The following is a 23,195-nucleotide window of genomic DNA, read 5'->3' as shown; positions in this document are numbered from 1 at the left end:
GTCTTTAAACATCTAATATGCTTCCAAAAAACACAAAATGTTACTTATAGTTGGAATTTTACTATTTATTGCATAGATGGGCACATGGGGTTTTCTGCATGTGCTTTATAGAGCTTTCATCCTCCTATGTGATTTCTTACAGTTATAAGTATTTTTATTTTAAAGTAATGCTTTTATTTTAGTTGGTGGCCATTTATGAAGTTTTAAAGGATGATGAAAGAAGGCAGAGGTGAGTGCATTTGTGTTTTTGAATTTGAATGGGCAAAGTTTCATGCCTTTAAAAGGAAAGAATTAAGTCCTGTTTAAGTTAGACTTTGTTTGTTTCTTCCAAGAAATGCATTGTTTTACATGCTTTTGTAGAGCAGAACTCATTTCTTTTGAACATATTCCCTAGAGTGATTTAGTACTTACAGATTAGGATCATGAGTCATAAATTTAGCAAGTATGGCTTCAGTAAAAAAGACTTTTACCATGGGTTATGCCCTGGGAAACAGCCAGTTTTTGATTTTAACCAAATACCCACTCTTGACAGTATATGATAAATAGCCCCCATGTATTTGGTGGACCCACTATTCCCAGACCCCCTTCTTAAGTGTTTGAGGTTATCATTTTAGTAATCCCTTATGTGTACTTTCCTGATGTTTCTTCACCTCCAGATAACCCAGGTGATAAACTGTTAGAAGATAGAAGTAAAAGATAATTGCCCCTTTTTTCTTGTTTGTTTAGACTTCTTTCCTATGTCTACTACAGTGATTGTATCTGGTAACCTTAGACAAGAGGCAGTCCCTCACTCAGACATGTCTCTGCCCTTTTCAGAAGAGCAGTAATAGATGTACTCGCAAGGTGGTTTATAGTGCCTGTGACTTACAGAGGTCTTTCCTGTGCTGTAGAATGTGTGGAATGTCTATCCTGTTGCAAAGTCTTTGGAGATTTTAAAATCATACTCATAGAAAGAAACACTTTAAATTATCTTTTGAGACATATATGGTTAATTAAAACAAAAGTTTCTCATATACACACAAAAATCATTGCAGGCGAAATAAACTTTTGTTTTTTGTGTTTGTATGTTTGTTTCATTTTGAACTTGTTAGTCTTTAAAGAACAAGCAGTAATAATGCAGGTTGGAGTTCAACAGGTTGATTTTATGAGACAATAGTGGACAACATTGGAAATTTGACTGTGTTGTCTTAAATAAATGCACATTTGAGATTTAAGCAAGTCTAAATATCTGGTTTGTTTGTGGGTAGCCAATCTTATAGACAAAATTCAGAACTACACAGTGAGAGATTCTGAGTTTTTCTTCAAATATATTGTCTGGAATAATTCTGTGTACTAAAATATTAGCTGCCTTTCCTGGTTCTGGTCATAACTGTTTAATTTGAATATCCCAGTTGGTCAGGTTGAAATATGGGATTCAAATACTATCTTGAAGCTCTTTGCTTTTTAACAAGGACTAGAATTGGTCCAGGCATTTCCTCTAGTTTAGGTTATCTATCTTGTTGAAAGAAGCTCTGTACATTTATTCTAGTAGATTCCTTTTAGGGAACAGCTAGTTTTGTCTCACACATCAAGAATGTGTTGTAAAGATAGCTTGCTTTATTCTTCCAACATCTTTGCCATCAAATTTTATCTTTTTTGCTGGTTGTTATCTTAGAAGTCAGTAAATTTTGTGATAACTTCTTCTAACTAAAAAATCATTTCTGTCTTTTCACAGCAAATCACTTCTTACCTATTCATTGTTTCTGTGTTAATATAGACTCCTCTGACATAATCTCTTTAGGAATAGTTCCCTCTGCATTTACTTTCGTGTTAGCAGAGGGAAAAAAAAAAAACCCGACCTGACAGTTACAAAACATGTGTAGTATTTATACCCCTTGAGGCACAAGGAACTCTTTTGTAACTGGTTTTCCTTGAGGCAAAAGACTTAACTCATCAAGTTGAGAATAACTTTTCTAAAGCTTGTGCCTGAGGCCAGATGACCTGCGACTATTTAGACACAGGAGAAAGACATGTCTGCAGATATTTTCAGTTTGAGAGTCTCGGTTCCTTAAAAGGGAAAGAGTAGTCAGCCCTGTCTTCTGACACCATCTCATACTGCCCTTGCTAAATTTTGCCCATACAATTCTTTATAAATATTCCTTGAGCAAGTGCTTTAAGTTTATAACCTAGGCATGTAGTTTGGTAAGTTATCTTAGAAGTGTTTTCTGTGTTTTTCTCCAGAGATGTAATTATATTTTTATTGAAATTAGATAAATTGCTTATATTTTTGTGAGAAAGGGAATAACAATGCAATAATAAGTTAACAAATGGAATAACTTTTTTTCTTCAGAAAATGATATGTTTTATTTTGTTTTGTAATGGTATAAATTAGATGTAAATTGCATCTTATGAAAACCGCCACTGTAAGTGTGTAATAACTGTATGGACCTCAGCATATTCTTCCCACAACCCAGTCTTTAAACATTTTCATCCTCAAAAAGAATGTATCCCAAGCCCATTTATAGGCAATTCCTGCTCTGAGTTCCATTCCTAGATAATCAGAGGTCTGTTCCGTGTGTTTTATCAGTTTGTCTGTTCTGTTCGTTTCATAGTGACAGGATCCCGCAGTGCCTAGTCCTTTGCATCTGATTCCTTTCATTTAGCATTGCATGCTTTTAAGTTTATTCATACTACACTACATCCTAATGCCTTAGTGTTATTACTGAATACTATTCCATTGTGAGGATATTTTTGTTTATCCATTCATCATTTGATGGACCTCTGGCTTTTAGCACTTTGCGTAGAAGATGCTGTAAACATTAGCATAAAATTCTTTTATAGACCTAAGTTTCATTTCTTAGATAGAACAAATTCCTAGAAGAACATTTGGAAACCTTAACTTCCCCACTCCTCAAAGGCATGGATTATAACTTGAAAATAACAGATTTTCCTGGTGAATGAAAGGAATCCTAGCACAGAATTCTTACCTAAATTCCATAGCAATTGTACTCATTTGAAGGATTAGCAGCCTATGATCCAAAATGAATTTCTATACAAGGTTCCTAAGGTTTTACATAGTTTTGAAAACTACTTACTACCTGTGTATTATATTATACTTAGATAATATTAGCCTGTGTAGTTGTGCTTTAAAACTATTATAAATTTTAACAAGTATTTTTCCTCTTTTTCTTTTTTTTGGGGGGGGAGGTCCTTTTTGGGGGAAGAGGAGGTTTTGAGACAGAGTCTTTTTATGTAGCTCAGACTGGCCTTAAACTCTCTTCCTACCAAGTACTGGGATTAAAGCTGTGTGCCCACACACCTGACAAACTAGTATTTCTATTAATCTAATTCTGTAACTTAAATTTTCCTTTGTCTGTTATATTACTACATTTTTTAAGCCTTAGACATTTTTTAGTTTACCAAAGAAAATCATGTCTCATACAAATACTTTTAAATTGATAACATAATATGCTATTTGACTGAAGGCATTATAACTTTTGGGAGGTCATAGTTAAACATGTATCTTAATTGTGTGAAAAGATATCTATTTAAAGAAAAACAAATACTTTTTAAGATGTGATATTAACTTTAATTTATTAAAACTTTTATAAATTACAAATTACTTTAAAGTTCATTATAGATCTGTTCAAATCTGAGAATAAGAAATCTAACTTAGGACTTTCTTTAAATGAAGTTGTAAGGCACATATACATTATATAAAATGCTATGTATTATGGTAGATTTGCCACACACACAGAGATCAGCTAATTTAGTATTGTTTCTTGCTTATATAATCTCTGTATTAATGATTTTTACTAGAAGGTTTAAAATCTGACCTAAATGAAAACTATGTTATTTTTAAACTAAAAATTTTAATTCTGCAGAATAGAAACATTTTAACAAATTCTGTAGGATAGTAATTTTAACATATGCTAGAATAATTTATTCATGTTTTACTTTTTAAGATTTTCATTTTGACTTTGTTTCTATTTTACTGTTTATATTGCTAATTGCTAATCCAATGTAAATGTTCTCTGCTTGTAGTTTAAGATTATTTTAAGTTGGTTCTCCAGTATTTCTAACAGGCAGGTGTATGATGAATTTCAATTCTAGTGTGGAACTCACTAATGTCTGAGCCACTGTTATTTTATGTTTATCATGTATAGTAAGAAAACTAAATAAAGCAAATGTACATTAGGCCTCATGTCAATTAGTGCTTTAAATTCCAAGAAGATGCCTTTATAATTCCATGTCAGTTTTTATTTGGGTGTGTTAGTGATTTTTTATGGTAGAGATTTTGTTTCTGACTAACTTGTATCATATATACATTCATACATTCTTAATCCGGCTTTAATGCAGGCTTAAGAATAGTTTGTATCCATCTCAGCTACAGAGCATTTAAGTGTATGTATTTAAATATAGAAACACATAGTAAAGTGATAGACACTTTTTTGTTGTTGTTAAATACCTTGTATCTGTGGATATTTTAAGAAGTATATTTGTCTTTTCAGTGTCCCATCAGGAAGGTAGTAATTTATCTTTTAACAACATATGTTTTAAAAAGTGACCTATAATAGAAGCTATCTTCCCTTCAAACGGCCAGTTTTGTGAGCCATAATGTTCATTGTGGGAAAATCAATAGAGCATTGACTGTATGCTTAATCCCTGGACACTGTTCTTCAGAGTAGCAAGCACAGTCAAGTAAATATATGCATTTCACGTGGCCCATTCATTTGTATTTGGTTGTATACTAAATACAGTTCATATGTTGATATAAAAATAATAGCTTTTCCCAGTGGTAGCGATGAAATCTTTGATAGAAGAGTCTTAGTTTTGAGTGTAATTGTATTTTCTTCCTGTAGTGTTTAGATCCAATATAGGTTTAGTATTTGTATAAATGCTAATAAGGAGTCAACTCCATAACCTCAAATACTTTTTATTGATAAACATACGTTTTAGAAGTTATTTCAGTGGACATTTCTGAAACTAATGTTTGTTCATTCACTTTTATTTTTCCTCAAGAAATCTGATGTAGAATAGAACTTAGAATAAATGTGAGACCTAATGTTCACTGGACCTCACTTGAGTGCTGGGATCTTTTTTACCTGGGTCTAAATTAGCCAGTTTGTAAAAGATAGATTTAAACATAAAATCCTGCAGACAGAAATACATTTTCTAGGAAGTCATAATGTTACATCTTGAAGTTAATGTTTAAGAAATTCTCTGAAAAAAAAAATACTTAATATACAATTTTGCCTAGCCCTGCCACCACAAAACCATATTGTAATTTGACTTTTGTAAATAACCTTTTACTACTTGGATACTCAGATATAGTAGTATTAATAATTAAAGTAGATTTAAAAGACAAGTTTTTAAAGATTAGCTAATAAATTATATTTTATATTAATAATCAGTGGGTATTTTTTACTTAAAAAAACAGAAATTTTCTATAATAAACCCTGTGCTTTATATTTTTAGCATATCTCCAAGGTATCAATTTAATAACTGTCAAAGTAGCTACTGCGGTTGTTGCATTTAAATTGATTTACATGTCAAGACTGGCAGTTTAGCAGCTGGGCTATTATTCCTAGATCGGTCAATTTACTTGAGAAAAACCTACTACTGAGCTCTCCTGACCTGCCTGACAATATAGGTCCTATTTCTAGTCCTGTAATTAGGCCTGCAACTAACTCAGAATATTTTTAATTAAAATATTTTGGTCAATGTGTTGCACCAAATTAGGCCTTTCAGTGGAGGTTTAATTCTGGAAATAGTGTGATTAGAATATTTAATGAGTTGTGTTCAATTAAGATTAACAGGTTGTGTGTATTGAACATACAGTGCGTGTGACCATTTTGAGTCTCACAATTATAAATGTTACTTCTTATTTTTAACCTTAAAAATATTTGCTCAATAACTGACAGATAAATTTAAGTTCAGTTGAATTTTTATTTTAAAACAATTCTTTTAGCTTGATAGTACCAAGAATGATGATTGAAATCTATTATAAGGAAAGCTGTTATGTTTTGAAGCTCTTCCCTTCCAGCAAAAGCCACAAATGAGGAAATTGCTACTTAAGTGTTTACAAATAAGCAGTTTTATTGTGAACTCTGACATGCATTTGTTGTTTTCATGTCCTTCTCTAATTTGAGATCTATTTGTTCTTAAAGGAACATGAGCTCTGTAAAATCTTAAGGCACCATTTTATTTATGTCATTAAGAAACCTTAATAGGGAGTTGGAGAGATGGCTCAGCAGATAAGAGCACTGAGTCCTCTTCTAGAGGACCTGGGTTCAATTCCCAGCATCCACATGGTGGCTCACAACTGCCTGTAACTCCTGTTCTGGGCGATCTGACACCCTCACACAGACATGCATGCAGTCAAAACACCAATGCATATAAAATAAAAATAGATTATTTAAAGAAAAAGAACCTTTAATAAAATAATGTGGATAGATACTCCAACATTCAACTACCATTATCAAGAGGGTAAATACAAGGGTGGATCAGAAAAATATGTCCTGAGTTTGATTCAGTTAGTGTATAATTCATTCACATAACATGTAATCCAGATTGCTCTGGCTTGATTTATTTTTTCCACCGTTAGAGCCTACCTTTTGTTGCTGATTCTGTGCTAGAGAATTTTCTGCAGACAGTGTAGACAGCTATATCATGTCAATCTCGGAGGCATCTGACTGGATGCTGTAAATATCTAGGTGTAGTGTATTACTACTTCGGGCCTTCCTGAAGACTTTGTTACTGAAGCTACATAATCATGCTTTGATTACTAGGAATTGTGATGCTGATAAACTACACAGTTGTTAAGTCTATGAGATAAATTTTATTCTTTTTCATTTTGAATATAGATGTAAATGAAGTTTTAGCTTTGCTTTGGTTTTGTATTATCTTTTTTTTATTAGATATTTTCTTGATTACATTTCAAATGCTATCCCCTTTCCTAGTTTCATCTCCAAAAGTCCCACATTCCCTCCCCCTGCCCTGCTCCTTAGTTCACTCATTCCCACTTCTTGGCCTTGGTGTTCCCCTGTACTGAGGCATATAATCTCCACAAGACTAAGGGCCTCTCCTCCCAGTGATGGCCAACTAGGCCGTCCTCTGCTACATATGCAGCTAGAGACATGAGCTCTGGGGGTACTGGTTAGTTCATATTGTTGTTCCTCCTGTAGGGTTGCAGACCCCTTCAGCTCCTTGGGTACTTTCTCTAGCTCCTCCATTGGGTACCCTGTGTTCCATCCTATAGATGACTGTGAGCATCTACTTCTGTATTTGCCAGGCACTGGCAGAGCTTTACAAGAGACAGCTATATCAGGGTCCTTTCAGCAAAATCTTGTTGGCATATGCAATAGTGTCTGGGTTTAGTGGTTGTTTATGGGATGAATCCCCGGGTGGGGCAGTCTCTAGATGGTCCTTCTTTCCGTTTCAGCTCCAAACTTTAGCCCAGAAACTTAGAATACCCAAAATGCAATTTGCAAAACACATGAAACTCCAGAAGAAGGAAGACCAAAGTGTGGATACTTCAATCCTTCTTAGAATAGGGGACAAAACACCCATGGAAGATTTTGCATTATCTTAAATCTCCATGAAAAACTGTTATATTTGCTACCACAGGTATGATGATGTTCTGATCAATGGACTTCCAGATTGGCGACAGCCTGTATTCTACTACAGGCGAGTGAGAAAAATGAGCAATGCTGAGCTGGCATTGCTCTTGTTCATTATTCTCACAGTGGGTCACTATGCCGTGGTTTGGTCCATCTACCTGGAAAAGCAACTGGTAAGTATTGGAGAAACATCAAATGGCCTAGCCTCCTTTATTTCATACAGAATTCCAGACATTTACTTCTCACGCGATGGAAATTTCTGTTTTTCTACATGTTCTCTGTATTTTAAGAGTTGTACTGTCACTAGTTACTGTTTGATTGATTTTTATGGCAAGGAAAACACATTAAAAAAAATCTTTCTTTAAAAAAAAAAACCTGCATTTGAATTTGTAATAAAACTTTGTCAAATTGAGCTATATCCTACTAAGTAGAATTTTTTATGTAATTACTTGAGAAATTTTTGTCACAGGTTTCTTATATAGTGTCATTACTTTAAAAACATAAAGTGAAATTAAAATGAACATATAACTTCAGAGATCATTTTGTTAAACCATTTTTTCACTTTCTCAGTCTAATATGCTAAGAATTTTTATTTATATGCTATAAATAATTAAATGTTTATAAACATTCATGAATTATCATTTACTTACTCCTTTTTAAAGTAGCACCATTAAAGGTGCATGAATAATAAAAAGTAAGCTGAGTGCTTTCTTTTCTTAGAAAACTTTGGTTGCTATGGAGATGCACATGACTGACAATGCTGAATCTCATGTGTCTATGAGGCCAGATACCATGGCAACACTTATTATGAAAGATTGATGATTTTACTTGATCGTGTTGGACCCTACATACATTTGCATAAATGGTCTTCCAGTGTTTTCTCTTTGAGAAAGACTCTTTATAGCATGTGAGGTGTACATGTTAAAGATAGTCAGTCACTGTCATTCTTTTCACGGTAAGGATGAACTGCTCGGTAGAAAAAAGAGAGAAAGGAAGAAGAAGACAGGAAGCAAGAGTGTGGACGCAGCAAAACTTGGTGCTTCTGAAAAGAACGAAAGGTAGGCATGCACAAATGGTGTGTGGTATGGCTCTATTCCATTTGTGCCCACTTGAGATACGCTGGCACATCTGTCCTAAGCTCACAGACACAGATGTGCCATAATTTCCAGATAAAGTATTCTTATCTATCTAAATATCAGTCTCTCAAAGTCGTGTAGTTCAAAGTTTTTGTGCTGAACTTTAGATACAGAATGCTAGTAGAAATAATGTTTCTCTGTTCAGAATTGGCCGTAAGTACAGAGGAAGTCAATGACACCCACGCGAGCCTTTGTGCTGTCCTCGCTGGGTGCCGTCAGTGAGCGCTGCTTCAGCACACTGCAGATGTCATTCACTTTTATGCCACCTTGGTTATTACCTGTCAGCACTTGGGAACACTTTGATGGTGGCTACTCTTTTATACCTGAAGCAATCATAAGGTTTAAGAATTCATTTTGTAGAAGTGATGAAAGCCCAGATTAAAAGGGGAGGGGCTTTGGCTTTTTGTTGTTGTTTGTTAAGTATTTCTTAACTGATAATTCTATATATGCCAATAATGCATTTTGAGCAAGTTCACCTCCAGCTCCTCCTCTCCAGTGACTCGTTTTTAATCTTTGTAATTTGATTGAAACCTTTCCTCAAAATTGTATAGGTTTGATTCTTATGCTTTTCATCTACATCATGTTTTCAACTCTTGCACTTCATAGTGCACCAAACCATAGTGGACTAACTTACGACTGTCATAAATGTGTCATTGAAAACTTCACTTTCAGATGAAATTGACATGTATAAAACATTTCTTAATTGGCTAAAATATTTTGTTCCTCAACGTTGTTTATTTTTTTGATTTGTTACTTGAGTTTCTTCCCACTTTTAGATTGCTTATAAAACCACAATGGCATGATTTGCTTCCATGCAAACTGGGAATTTGGTTTTGCCTTACACTAAAAGCATTGCCTCATCTAATCCAGGTAAAATGTCCTTCTTTCATAGAATGTTAGATGTTTTCATTTCTAATTATTCGTCCAAAAATTTATTACCATGTCTGTTGATTGAATGTCAATAGTATATGCTTCATAATATCAGTCAAATAAGTTAACCCTAACTTAAAATTGCTCTGAGACTACTTAGGCACCTGTTTCTATAATTATCTCTTATTTTGTTTATTGAAGTGTTGACCCTGGAAATAGGATACTTTATAAAAGCAATCAGAGTTTAGTCTGCTGTTACACTTATAGGCATAACTAGTAAAAAGGAACATGATTTAATTAACTTGTTCACTATTTTATTAGCCCTTAAATACACTAAAAAGAAAAATCTTGACATGAACATTTACACAAAAATATATATTATATTTTATTTGCAACTTTAAGGAGAGTGGGGACATTCTTTTTTTCTACCCAGTAATCAGAATTTTTGTTTCAGGTTAGCCCTGATTAGACAATAAGAAAGTAGGATATATATGGAAGTTTTACTTTTCTCTTTGTATTTAGGACACCAGACATATTTTATGAAATTATTCTTTTGCTAATTTTGGTTACTATACCCAGCTTGAAATTTGGGAAAGTGTTCAAATGTTTTATACTATGTCAGTAACTGTTAATAAGAGAGGGGAAAACTATATTTACCAAACTGTATATTTATGAGAACATGTGACAGAAAAATGTTTAAATTTTTTTTAACTTTAGAACCTTTGCAGGAGTCAATCTAGAGTATAGAGAAGTTTGATTATGAATATCATATGACACATCCATCTTAATGACTTCATTTGTAATGTTAATCTGTGATACTTAAAACAAATTGTACTTAGTTGAATGAATTATTAACATATCTAATTAGTAGGTAGCATAGTTTGCCAAACTAGAAGTTGAATATGGTGATTTAGATTGACAATTTACTTTAAAGTATATGCTTCTGGTTTCCATGTAACACATTAACTCTAGTTTTGCTTTATTATAAAGTTTTACAAACAACCTTTTGGGCTCTCTGGAAACTCAGCACTCCTTAACTTTTGATCAGTTTGAGTTTTAAAGTTTTAACTTTGAATGTGGATCCATTTGCCTTTCAGCTTTTACAACCAAACCTATAAAAGCTTAAGTTTGGCATTTTGCTCCGATCACTTCTTACTGATAAGCAATCTAAGAAAGAAATGAGGTTATTTTCCTTTTTCCCTAATGCTTAATATTTTAAATTTTTTGAGGAGCTTACAATTAGTTTTTCTGGCCATCACTAACAATATAATTATTGTAATAGTGAAAGTGCTTCATATTAAAAACATTAGGGTCTTGGAGATGCTCATCTGGTAGAAAACTGAATAGGCCTGTTTCTTTCATGGAGTCATGTAAAGGTGAAGGGAGAGAACCAACTCCATGTAGCTGTCTTCTGGCCATCCGCACATGCATCATGATACAAGCATGTGCATGCACACACATGCTCAGTTTCTCTGAAAAGAAGAAAATATTAGTTCATGGAAGGTATCAGTAAAGTGCTAAATAGTTGCTTTTAGAATTATATATGGTCTGACTTCTTGTTTCCTATCATTATCCATAAAACATAATACTGTTGACTATACATGCTAACTGATGTCACTGGGATATCTGTAGAGATGTTCTTAAATAAGGTATACACACAGACAGACAGACAGACAGACACACAACCTCAATTTTTAGGCAAGTTCTCTATACTTCTTCAGTACTCAGTAATATAGATTCATGATTTACCATTTACATGGGCACCGACTCCTTAGTAGTCACTGCCCTCCTTTCTTACATAGTCATTCTTTCTTTAGTGGAGGGTTTTCATCTTGATTTCTTTAAAGAGAAGCCAAAAGCTGGATCCTTGTGAATGAGTATAAGTGTACAGTTCTTACATATTTTTATGATTTCCCTCTAGTTTTTCATGTCTAGATACAGCATATTAAGCATTCCAAAGCATTAAAAGTGTTTTCATAGAAACAGTGCTGATTTCATCTTTCTTACACAATATTTTTGGATCATAATACCAAGTATAACTCACAAAGAACTAAGATTTTACAAAACCCCTATGAGTAAGTTAGTTAAGTAGTTATCATTGGAGAAAACTTTTCTTCTGGTGTGAAACACGTGAATTTTCCTGAAATGTTAATTACAGTTGAGCTGCATAGTCTCTGAACATGGAGATTTGAGGCTTCCAGCCAGTGAATGTCACAGAAGTAGAATTCATACCACGTGTTGTCATGACAACTTTTCTCCATAACTTCCTCCCCAGTCATCTTCTAGACACTGACTGTGTCACTATGCTTTACATATATATATATATATATTTCCAGCAGAATTTGGAACAGTGGCATTTTGCTCAGCTTTTGCTCTTGAGTTCTCTTTTGTTGTTTAGCATCAGAGATTCCTGAGGAAGTTCTTACTGCTTGCTTAGCTTGTCTAAATTCTTTCCTGTGAGAATGGTGATGTGAAATTTTGATGGCTAGATTTTCTTTTGATCATTTTCTGAAAATTAAGTCATCCAATTCAACAAAAATATGTTTAAAAAACATATAAAAATGAGGCATAACAGGGGCACTGGAAATGTACATGTCTTCTAGGATTTGCCAGTTATAGCACATGAGTACAGGTAAATCAATAGGTTACTTAAGCTTCAAGTATGTAGTATCCAGTGGTGTCTGCAGCTGTTCAAAGTTTAAGTTGTATGTATTTAGTATGATAAGGAAAACTCAACAGGGACCACCTGAACGGAGTCATGGAAAATGAATGAACCTTTAATGTAGAAGTGACCACTTTGTACTCAGTTATACAAAGACAATTTCATAGATATAGATTTTCCTACAAAATCATACTGTGTTAAGGCTGAGGAAAAAGGCTTCAACCAATTTTTTAAAAAAAGAGGATCTCACATAATTCTCAAAGACTATATTCTAAATCTCTAGATTTAGGCATATGCATTTAGCAAGTTATTTTTAACAGATAAACATTACATGGCAAATCTGAAAGGAAGACTTAGACAGGATAAAGTTAATTGAAAGGAGGCACTGTAGTGCACAACACTGAGCAGGCTGGAGAGCTGGACAGAGCGAGTTCAGGGAAGTAAAAGCCCCAGAAAAAGGATGAGCAAAGGACATGGGATAGGGATTAGAGGAACTTGGATTATATCAAAAGAGCGCTTTCATGCTTTTGATCCTATAATTTCACTGTAGTATTAAACAGACAGCACAGGTCAACTTCCACACCTTGCCAGTATGCTTTTTGTTTTCATGATAGTTTTGGACAGAGTATGTGCTCTTTAATAGTCTGACTAGCTGGGTTTTTATGCTCATTGTAGTTAGCATATAAATTCCAAAAAAAATCTTAAGGGTCAAACACACACACACACACACAGGCACACAGGCACACATGTGTGCATGTATGCACACTCACGCTCTCGTTCATGTATGTTTCTGTGGCTTGAAACGAGGGTCTTACATCTAACAGAACACACATTTTACCACTGAGCTGTGCCCCTGGCCATGGGGTGTTTTCTAATTGATCATATTTTGTATTCAAGAAAATAGCAGAAGTCGGTAATATATAATCAGTGCTATGTATCTGTAACTTTAACTTTATAACCTAGTTTATTTTAACCACTATGTGTGTTGCGGTTGGATATATTTAAATCTACAATAATTTAACTGTTAGGACTCTGTATTTTAGGAAGTGGTTATCGATTTACATAGGAAGTGAAGAATATAGTCATATTTTCCACATTTTTCCTGAAGTAAGAGAGATCTTAAGTCCCACAACTTACTGGAGAGTTTGGTTTTCTGGGAACTCATTTTATCAGCTTACTATCTGATATGTAACATTTCTTAGAAATAGACACAATTTATTTAGATGTATATCTCCTGAAGTTTAAATTGATCACATTAAAGTCTAGTCCCATCTGATGTAAACATGATTAAATGTTCAGTTAAGAAGGCTCCAATGTGGGGCTGGAGAGATGGCTCAGTGGTTAAGAGCACTGACTGCTCTTCCGAAGGTTCTGAGTTCAAGTCCTAGCAACCACATGATGGCTTACAACCATCCTTAATGACATCTGACTCCCTCTCCTGGTGTGTCTGAAGACAGCTACAGTGTACTTACATATAAAATAAATAATAAATAAATCTTTAAAAAAAGGCATAAAAAAAAAGAAGGCTCCAATGTGTACATCCTTCTCCCCCGTGAGCATTATGGGCTGCATGTAAGCAGTAGCTGAGTAGAGATGAGAAGCTTCACTGTATTACTCTGGCTCCTTTAAAACTTGCCTAAGAACATGGACTACTTGGGTGCTTTATAGAATTATCTGTCTGTGGAAGCAACACTTCTTTCCTGGAGCCATGACTGTGGAGAGTGTGGAGGCTGCCTTCTCTTAGAACCATTTCTAGTAGCTTGCTGCCTGCTGAGGCTCTTGTTAGAGTCCTTGCAAACAAAGCACTTAGAGCTGACTGGGGAAGGCAGGAAGCCTCTTAAAGTTTGTTGAAAACTGAAGGGGCCTCCTTCTAGTCAGAATTACAGAATTTCCAAGGGTTTTTTTAAAATTGCATGTAAGGGAGATGGGGGAAGGAATTGTGGGAGGTGGTGACCAGGAGGGGGATGTAAAGTGAACAAGTAAAAAATTAAAATTAAAAAAAAATTAAAAAGGGAGAAAATTGCATCGCAGGTAAGCATTCTTGATATTGGGTTTATATAAGCAAATGAAAGTTAGTCTGATGTTTTTAAGACTGAAGCTCCATTGCTAGATAAAGATGTAGGTAAACTGAAAAAAATCTCACAGCAAAAGCCAAAAATCTTATTTCTATTTGCTCAGTGGGGGCTGGAGGAGGGCAGCATAATAACATGCAAGTTCTTGGAGATACAGAGACAGACTACAAAGTAGAATTTTGTAGTTTTGCTACTAGATGTAGAAAACATAAATAGCAACAAAAATGTTAATTAGATACATAGTCTCACTGATGCTGTATTTTATACTTGAAAAATACTTATGACTCAGATTAGTGAAATAATTTGCCCAGAGGCTACAACTAGTTTACATTATAATTGAAAGTTGAAGCAGAACCAAATAAATACTAGTATATAAGAAATACAATACCAGGTTTCCAGTAAGTAAGCTATCTGTTGTTACCTTCTCTGAGTGGTCATGCTGCTTTTCAATGTCCCAAAAGTTGAGGGTAATTTGTATATTGGGTTAGGTTAAGCAGATGGCTCCTATATTCCCATCTGTTTCATACCAAACACAAAAACAGCTTTTAGGTTTTTCATCCTTATCACTATTACTATCTCAAAGGAAGCTGTCGTTTCTAGCTTTTTGAAGGGATTTTACCTCCTACACAAAGTGTACAATTTTAAAGTTTTTCTTTATGTTATATATAAGTCTAAGAGTGTCTCATTAAGTGAATGGAACAACAAAATGCTAGAACCTATGAATTTTTTGGCAGGCTTTCAGAAATGTGCTTACAGTATTTTCCTACCAAAGTTTATTTGGAAGCTTCAAAGGATTGGTGCTGTCAGACAATCAGACTTACATGCAACATCCTTTATCTTTTGTGTGGCTGGCTCTCTGCAGGGCTCATCCACATAGCTTACTCCAAGATCTCCCTATTCCTACCACTTTAGGTCAATGTCTATCTTTTCTAAAACATTATCAGATTGCTTTGTTCCCCACTATAATGTTTTTATTGATTATTTGAGAATTTCAAATCATGTACCCCAACAACAGTCACTTCCCAGTACTCCCCCCACCCTTGGGTCCTCCCCACGACTCCCAGCATCCAGCCCCTTAAAGAAAACTAAGGCCTTCACTACTTCTGTCAGAGGCCCTCAATTGTGGAGAGGTACACTTCTGCATCCTTATCACAATTTTAACAGTTATCTTCAATGGTTTCCTGTCTAGGCTGATTTTATGGTTGTTCTTTGGGGATTTGGTTGTGGATAGGGATTACCACAGAAGTCTTCTACATTCCTCTTTTTCGACTGAGAATCTGCAGTCATAGGCACTACTGCAAAAGTAGCTTCCTTGCCCTTTATAGTCACCAGGATTGTGGGTGTCCCATGGTTTTTGGTGACAGCATGGACCACGAGGACATCTATAGGGTCTCCAAAATCACATCAACATAGTCTCTGGTGACATTATAGACCACACAAGAGGTCATAGACACCCTCATAGCCCTTGGAGGCAGCACAGGGCAAGGACATCAACATGGTCTCTGGAGCAACACCAATATGGTCCAATGTAGCAGCCTGGCCTGAAGACATCAGCATGGCTTCAGGTGGCAGCACAGACCATGGACATCCCCATAGCCTATAGTGGTAGCATGGGCCATGAACATCAACAGAGACCCTGGCTGCAGTAAGACCACAGATCCACACATTAGCCTCAACAGCATCACAGCCTATGGACACTAATATAGGCTTCTGTAATAAGTAGCACAGACTACAGAAGTCCACCTAGCCTCCAGTGGTAGCAAGAGCCTTGGGTATCTTGACATGACCTCCAGTGGCAGTCCAGACCACAGACATCCACATGAATCTTGAGCTTCAACACAGCCTGGAGCAGTGGACCATAAACACCAACATAGCCCTAGAGGCAATGGCTTCCAATCCAGAGAATGAACCATTCTTCATCTCAGATATCCTATCATTGCTCAGGACCACTACAGTTGAGATGCTGGGCAGTCTATTTGGGGCCAGAGTCTGCTCAAGCTCCAGGTTGCTGCATACTACTCTCTAGGTCTTACTCCACAAGGACATGTTTCATCCCCAGCCACCAGCCACCCAGCCTTCTCTTGTACCTGTCACCACCATAGTATCTCTGTATTTACACATCTCACAGTGGACTCACTGCTCTGTTCTGCCATCCTTCCCATCTCTCCATCACATATACATTCATCAAAGTGGCACTGGAGACTGCAGTGTGTCACATAATATATGTTTTTGCCCAGACAGCTTTATATGCAAATATTTGTTGTAATGAGTCTTTTATAGGTTTTCATTTATGTGAAGGAACAACATTATCAAGGTAATTCTTTTTTTGTTTTGTTTTGTTTTTTGTTTTTTGTTTTTTGTTTTTCGAGACAGAGTTTCTCTGTATAGCCCTGGCTGTCCTGGAACTCACTTTGTAGACCAGGCTGGCCTCAAACCTCAAACTCAGAAATCTGCCTGCCTCTGCCTCCCGAGTGCTGGGATTACAGGCGTGTGCCACCACGCCCGGCTGGTAATTCTTATAAATGAACAACATTTAATTGATGTGACATACAGTTTCAGAGGTTCAGTCCACTATCATCATAGTGGGAAGCATGGCAGCATCCAGGCAGACATGGTGCTGGAGGAGCTGAGAGTTCTACATCTTGATCCAAAGGCAGCAGCAAGAGACTCTTCTGCAGACAGGAAGCTCTCTTTCATACTGGGTGGAGCCTCAGAAAAGCCCACCCACACAGTGACGCACTTCCTCCAATAAGGCCACACCTCTCTTTATAGTGCCATTTCCATGGGCCAAGCATATTCAAACCACCACAATGTGGTGGTCTGGTTCAAAGTTTCTGATTTCTGAAGTACCATAAATACTGGTATGGAGATTTGTCTCAGATACCCTGTTATTTCCTGGAGTCAGGGTGAAGTTGCAGCTAGGCAGGGCATCACACCTGTTAACCTTCAATATCTGCCGACCCACTGTTCATCAGGCACAACTGTTGAGCTTGTAGGCTGTAGCCAGGGCAAGCAGCACAGGCTGCAGCAGTGGCTCCATGCTGTGGGCTGTGCTAGTGGGCCTAGTACAAGCCCTAGTTAGTACTGACCCGTGTGTGTAGGAGCTGCCGGCCATCACGCATCTCCTTGTCATTGGTGCTCACACCCCTAAGGCTCATCAGGAATGACCTTTGTGCTTGCAGCCTGTTAGCCTAGATGAGGCAGCGAACAGTATGGACTCATCCATTGTTCTCTGCCACGGCTGGCTTTTTTTCAGCTTTCTTTTCAGTTTCATGAGTCTACTTTTTAATAGCATCTACTCAAAGACTTGCCTTTTCTCCATTGTAGGGTGTTCCAGAGCTACTACTGTGAGCTCTGCAGACTCGGTTTTCTACTGTTACTTCACCCTTCAGAACCTCCATGCATCTCAGACTCCACAGAGCATTGCAGCAGGTGCCACCATCTTTGTTTATACCCCCGGACTAGGCTTTTTCATATTGGTTCTTATTTTGAGGTATTTAGAAAGAAGTAAAAGTAAACTAAAACATAACGAACCACGCCAAGTCCGAATGTTACTTTAATATTACTGTATCAGTAATGCTAAAATAAAGGTTGATGTGTGGAGTATCTCCATACTATATCCTGCTTACCTCAGAAGTATTGCATCTCACTACACTTTTCTCTTTATAATGAAGTCTCTACTAGGCTCACTAAAAGTTCCCATTGAATGTGCTGTGTTCAACCCATTGGCACCATTGCGTGTCAGGTTTGAGCATTCCTCATCCAAAATCTGAAATCCAAAATGCTCCAAAATTTAAAACTTTTTGAGTGCTGACATGATGGCATAAGTCATTGTCTGCTGACTTTGTTTCATGTAAATAAGAAATAGTCTATAAAATTACCTTCTGGTTATGGGTATAAAGTATATGTGAAACATAAGAGAATTTTATCTTTAGATTTGGGTTCCATTATGTATGTGCACATAGCTCAAAACAGGACAAAATAAATGAATGTGTAGTAGCCAATAGAAAAATAAGAACTCTGAAACACTTTTGTTCTCAAGCATTTTTATACATGTGAGATACTAAACTTGCTGTCACAATAGACTAATAGAATTTGGTAAGGCCCCAATCATCCTAAAATCCAATAGACCAGTTTTTGTAAATTAGACACTTGTCTACCACTGAGTGGGACTTAATCAGTTCTCATGCCACTCAGGCTCAGAACAGTTATGCCTTCATATCATCTATCTGTGATCTCCTGAAACTTGGGCTTCCATGTTTGTTAGGGCAAGTACAAAGAGCCAAAGATTTCCAAGATCTTTTCTACCAGCTGATTTCTGAATGGCATACCTCTACCTGCAGCCCATCCAAGTGAAGAGGAGAAATATTCCTCTTTTTAAAGTTGTATTTATTTTATTTATATGAGTACACTCTAGTTGTCTTCAGACACACCAGGAGAGGGCATCTGATCCCATTACAGATGGTTGTGAGCCACCATGTGGTTGCTGGGAATTGAACTCAGGACCTCTGGAAGAACAGTCAGTGCTCTTAACTGCTGAGCCATCTCTCCAGCCCCTACAACTGTTATTTGTCATAAATAATCCTCACATGCCTTTAAAAAATCACAACACTTGTATTTAATGGTGATTTATCAGGTAAATCTAAATCCATACAACTGCTCAGTGGATTCTTGTTCAGTAGCCCATGCTTCAGAATTATATACAAACACTAATAACATAAATCCTCTAGATTGCCACAATCTTAAGTAAAACCAGTCCTTTGTTTGCTATCTGTACAGGCAGATTTCCTAAAGAAATTTTAATTCAGAAAAATTGTTTCTAGAGGAAAAGCTTTTGTTGTAAGTTTTAGCCATGAAAACTACAAGCTCCTGGAGAAGGCAAACTCTGGAGGAATGTAAATGTCATAGTTTTGATTCGGTACTAAAGAGTCCAAGCTAGTCAGTTTAGAGCAGTAAAGAGTTAGTGCTGTTCTTTCATGAAACATTTATTAATCTATCTTCTCATGGGTAGTGTACAAAGGCTAAGAGAATAGATACGGTGTTTATATCTATAGAATATCCTTAACCTCCAGTGTTAATAAACTGGAGTTTATCTTGTAGTCAACAGTATTGTTTTGGTTTTTTTTTTTTTTTCCACTAAACATTTCTATTATCTTGGATTACCACCTGAAGAAAAACAGAAGTTGGATGGGGGGGAGATGTTAAATACAGTGTCTTTTCAAATTCTCTTGAATGCTTGAATCTCTTTAAAATATATTTTAAAGAATACTGCTTGCTCTCTTCTTGGATACTACTACATGCAGAGTCAGTTTATTTTTAGCTATTTTTTACTATTAGAAAACGCTTTTTAAGATGTATTCAAAATTGAAACTTTCATTTCTGGAACTTTATAAAATATTCATACTATTATTCCTTTGATGAGTGTTAAAAATGCTCCTGGTAGGTTATCTCTAATCTTTGCACCTCTTGTCCCATAGGAGACAGAATTTCAAGCTTCTCTGTCATATAACCAGTCTCCTTTTAGAATGTGCCTGATTATAGTGGACCTTTACGCATGTTACACTGTACTGTGCACAAGGATAACTGAAACAGCAGAATTATCTACTTACAGTTGAATTATTTGAAATGGTAGGCTTGTTAGGGAAACGGTGTTTCTTGAAAAAAGGTAAATTATAACTGTAATTTGAAAGTACGAATAAGTTGAAAAAGATCAGGAGTGTTTAAATACAAGCTTACAGCTTGAGCATATGAAAGATAAGGTTCTTTGCCCTGAACAGATAATAAAATAGAAAATTTGCAAAATAACCCTGAGTTAGCTAGACATGGTTTAGGTGTTTGATACTTTACAACTCTTAGGCATGTATATCTGTGGCTATATGACTATTTCAAAGCAGAGTCTTGGTAAAATTATGTGCTATAGCAAGAAGAGGAGACCTTAGTGGAGAAATATTTAAGGTTGGCAGGACCTCTAAGAAGAGGCTGTTACCACCTGTTAACAGGTTTTTCATTGCAACTAAGATGGTAAAAATAAGAAGTAAGAGCAGCAAGAAGATGCAGGATTTGACAGGAGGTACTTTGGTGAGGTTTGGAGCATAGCAACTCAGCCTTGCTTTGTAGTAGACAATACAGTGATGTCAGATGATTAGGGAACCATAATACATGGAAGACTGGACTGTGCAGAGGGCAGCAAACATGCCCCCTAAATAGTAAAATGTTTACTCTTCATAACAGACTTTGAGTTAGACACTTTAACCTTACTTATGGATGAGAAAACTGACTCAGAAACCATTTGCTGAATATCTCCTATCCAGTAAAATAGGGAGCCAGACTCCAAAATGTAATCTCTTCTGTTGATTTATGCCTGTAATCCCAGCACTTTGAAGCTACAGTAGGAGAATCATGAGTTCAAGGCTTGCTGGGCTATCTAGTAAGATCTTGTCTCAAAAATCAAATCTCTCCTCTTAAACACTATATCTCATTGTACTTTATACTCTGATGATATATTTCAATCTATATTCTTTCATCTCATAAATAACTAATCTGTGCCCTTCTTTTTTTTGCATGGTGCCACATTTCCTACTCCCCTCAAGGAACCAATGCCTTCCTGGCCTTTTCTTCTTCCCTACTATTAAAACCTACTCTGTGGAAAGAAGCTAATAAGCTCATTCATTCATTCACACCAAGGTATAAATGACTGATATGACTTACTATAAAGTAGTACTCCTCTAGGGTTGAGAATTTTGTGGGGAGGGGGATGGCAACTGTTAAGGGGCCATAAAACCTTAGCCCAGAACCCTGAGGAAATGTAGGTATAATTTATGTGTTGGTATGGGAGGATGAGTAAATTGGGTAAGTTGGGTGAATTACTATCTGTGCTCTTCTGACTGACTGACTAGCTGTGTAGCTGACCTATGGCTGAAAGGAATGCTTGTACTAGAAATTAGAAACATGAAAGTCAACTGAAAGAATTTTTTAAATCCTCATTATGTATTTATCAAATGTTTTAGGAAGACTCTCTCTATAATTCCCCTAATTTGTTATCTGGTAGAAGAGTTCTATAATCCGCGAGACAGACTCATGAGATGCCATTGTCTGCTCACAGTCATGAATGAAATGAGGTGGGAATATTCACGTGTGACAGCTGACCTCAGTAGTGGTGTGCCTTTGTTTCCTAGACCTGGGATTAATCTTCTCTAGGAATCCTAGCATACAGAAGTATTACATTAAATGTATCTTTGATACCTACTTCTTTCCTTAACCTTCATCAGTCAGATCATGCCTTTTCATTTCCTACTTTGTAAGATTTCACATGTATTCCAGTTTGGTTCAGTTCAGTAACACTTATGGAGTGCTTGTTCTGTCAAATCTTTGTTCTGTCTCAAGTGCCCCATCTTCTAGCTGATATTATAATATGGTACAAACATATGAGTGTTTAAGTACAGAGTCTTGCTCTTCTGGAGAAGATGAAGGCAGTGGTATTTGAACAGGCTCTCTAACATGATAAGCAGTTTGTCAAAATAATGGCAGGGACCAAAACCAAAATAGTTTAACCTGAGGGCAAAGGAAAGACAGAGGTGTGGAAACACAGTGTGGCCTAGTATTTCTGGAATGTATTGAGACTTACATTAAGGAGTCGTTGCTAGGATGGTCAGTTTGTGCTGCCTACTCTTTTGGTACCTTGCTGAAGACTTGCCTGTGTGTCACTGAGACTTTAGCCTCTGGATGTTTACACATGAGTGTCTATGTAGCATGTGTCTTCAGTTTCCTATGACGACTATGTTACAGTTTTTCCTGAGAGTAATAGGAAGGCAGAGTGACAGCTTTCATGCAGAGCTAAATTGTTCCATTCTCAGTAGTGCTGAGATCTGAAGCTGAGGAAATAACACAAAACTGTGCTTTGTAAGGCAAAGTAACATAATTCCTACACTAGATACTTGTTCAGTCAATATGCTTTTCTGCTGCCTGTACAGTATTATGATTGATGATGGGAGACATCACACAGTGAAAGTGAATCGGACAGGAAACCCTCCTTTCCATATGTGAAAAGTTTACTTAAACGTACACCCAAGCACATTTTGGACTTAGTTCTCCAGGAGAGAAACGTTACAGAGAAGTTTTGTTCAGGGTCCTTTGTTCATTTTGTCATTGGAACACAGAGGAAAGACTAAGTGGAAAATAAGTGCATTGTTCTAAAAGGAGGTTACAGGGAACATATTGTCAAAGCAAACTTATCCTATGTTAATTTACTTGTAACTTCTTTTTAAGGATGCTGGGCAGTTTTATGCAAAATATAAGGAGACAAAATTGAAGGAAAAAGAAGACGCACTGGCTAGAATTGAAATTGAAACCCTTCAAAGTGAGTTCTAAGTATTGCTTTACTTTATTATCAATGTCGTATAAAATTAGATTCTAATTTTCCTTTAACAGAAGTTGAATTTTCTGTGTTTTCTTTGCCGTTTTCCAACGGAGTCACTTGTCCTTTATTATACATAGGAAATACTGTTACTGAGCCATACAAAGTCAAGTGTCAAGAGAGATGAGCCAACCTGGAGTCACATACCTTCAAATGCGGGGCCATTCAGAATCCCCAAAGACCAATTCTCTTTCAATACTAAAATTATAAGTTATATTTAGTGCCAATAATAACCAACTATTATGTGTTAATAGTACTATAGCAGTGGACAAGCCTGGAAAAAAAAGCCTAGGTTTTGTTTTGGAAGCCTTTGTTTCTTTTGTAACATTGTGATGAAATATAAACAGCCCTGAATAAATTATCTGTCTATTGAAAAGAAGTCAGGATGGGCTGGTGAGATGGCTCAGCGGGTAAGAGCACCCTACTGCTCTTCCGAAGGTC

The 23,195-nt window shown here is 36.2% G+C and overlaps 1 protein-coding gene across 1 annotated transcript in view; it reads left to right on the top strand.

The window, feature by feature from the left end:
• The window catches only part of Dnajc1 (DnaJ heat shock protein family (Hsp40) member C1), a 157,583-nt gene that overhangs the window by 72,979 nt on the left and 61,409 nt on the right, over window positions 1-23,195 (top strand). Inside the window, exons 3-7 of the mRNA XM_021152177.2 lie at window positions 183-229; window positions 7,609-7,774; window positions 8,562-8,659; window positions 9,514-9,607; window positions 22,607-22,697. Coding sequence (XP_021007836.1) covers window positions 183-229; window positions 7,609-7,774; window positions 8,562-8,659; window positions 9,514-9,607; window positions 22,607-22,697 — 496 coding nt within the window. The remainder of the gene's footprint in view (window positions 1-182; window positions 230-7,608; window positions 7,775-8,561; window positions 8,660-9,513; window positions 9,608-22,606; window positions 22,698-23,195) is intronic.

Source organism: Mus caroli, chromosome 2, assembly GCF_900094665.2.
Source record: "Mus caroli chromosome 2, CAROLI_EIJ_v1.1, whole genome shotgun sequence".
In the NCBI taxonomy this organism is placed as follows: Eukaryota; Metazoa; Chordata; class Mammalia; order Rodentia; family Muridae; genus Mus; species Mus caroli.
The sequence above is the reverse complement of the archived record's forward strand: the minus strand, read 5'-3'. Positions and strand labels throughout refer to the sequence as shown.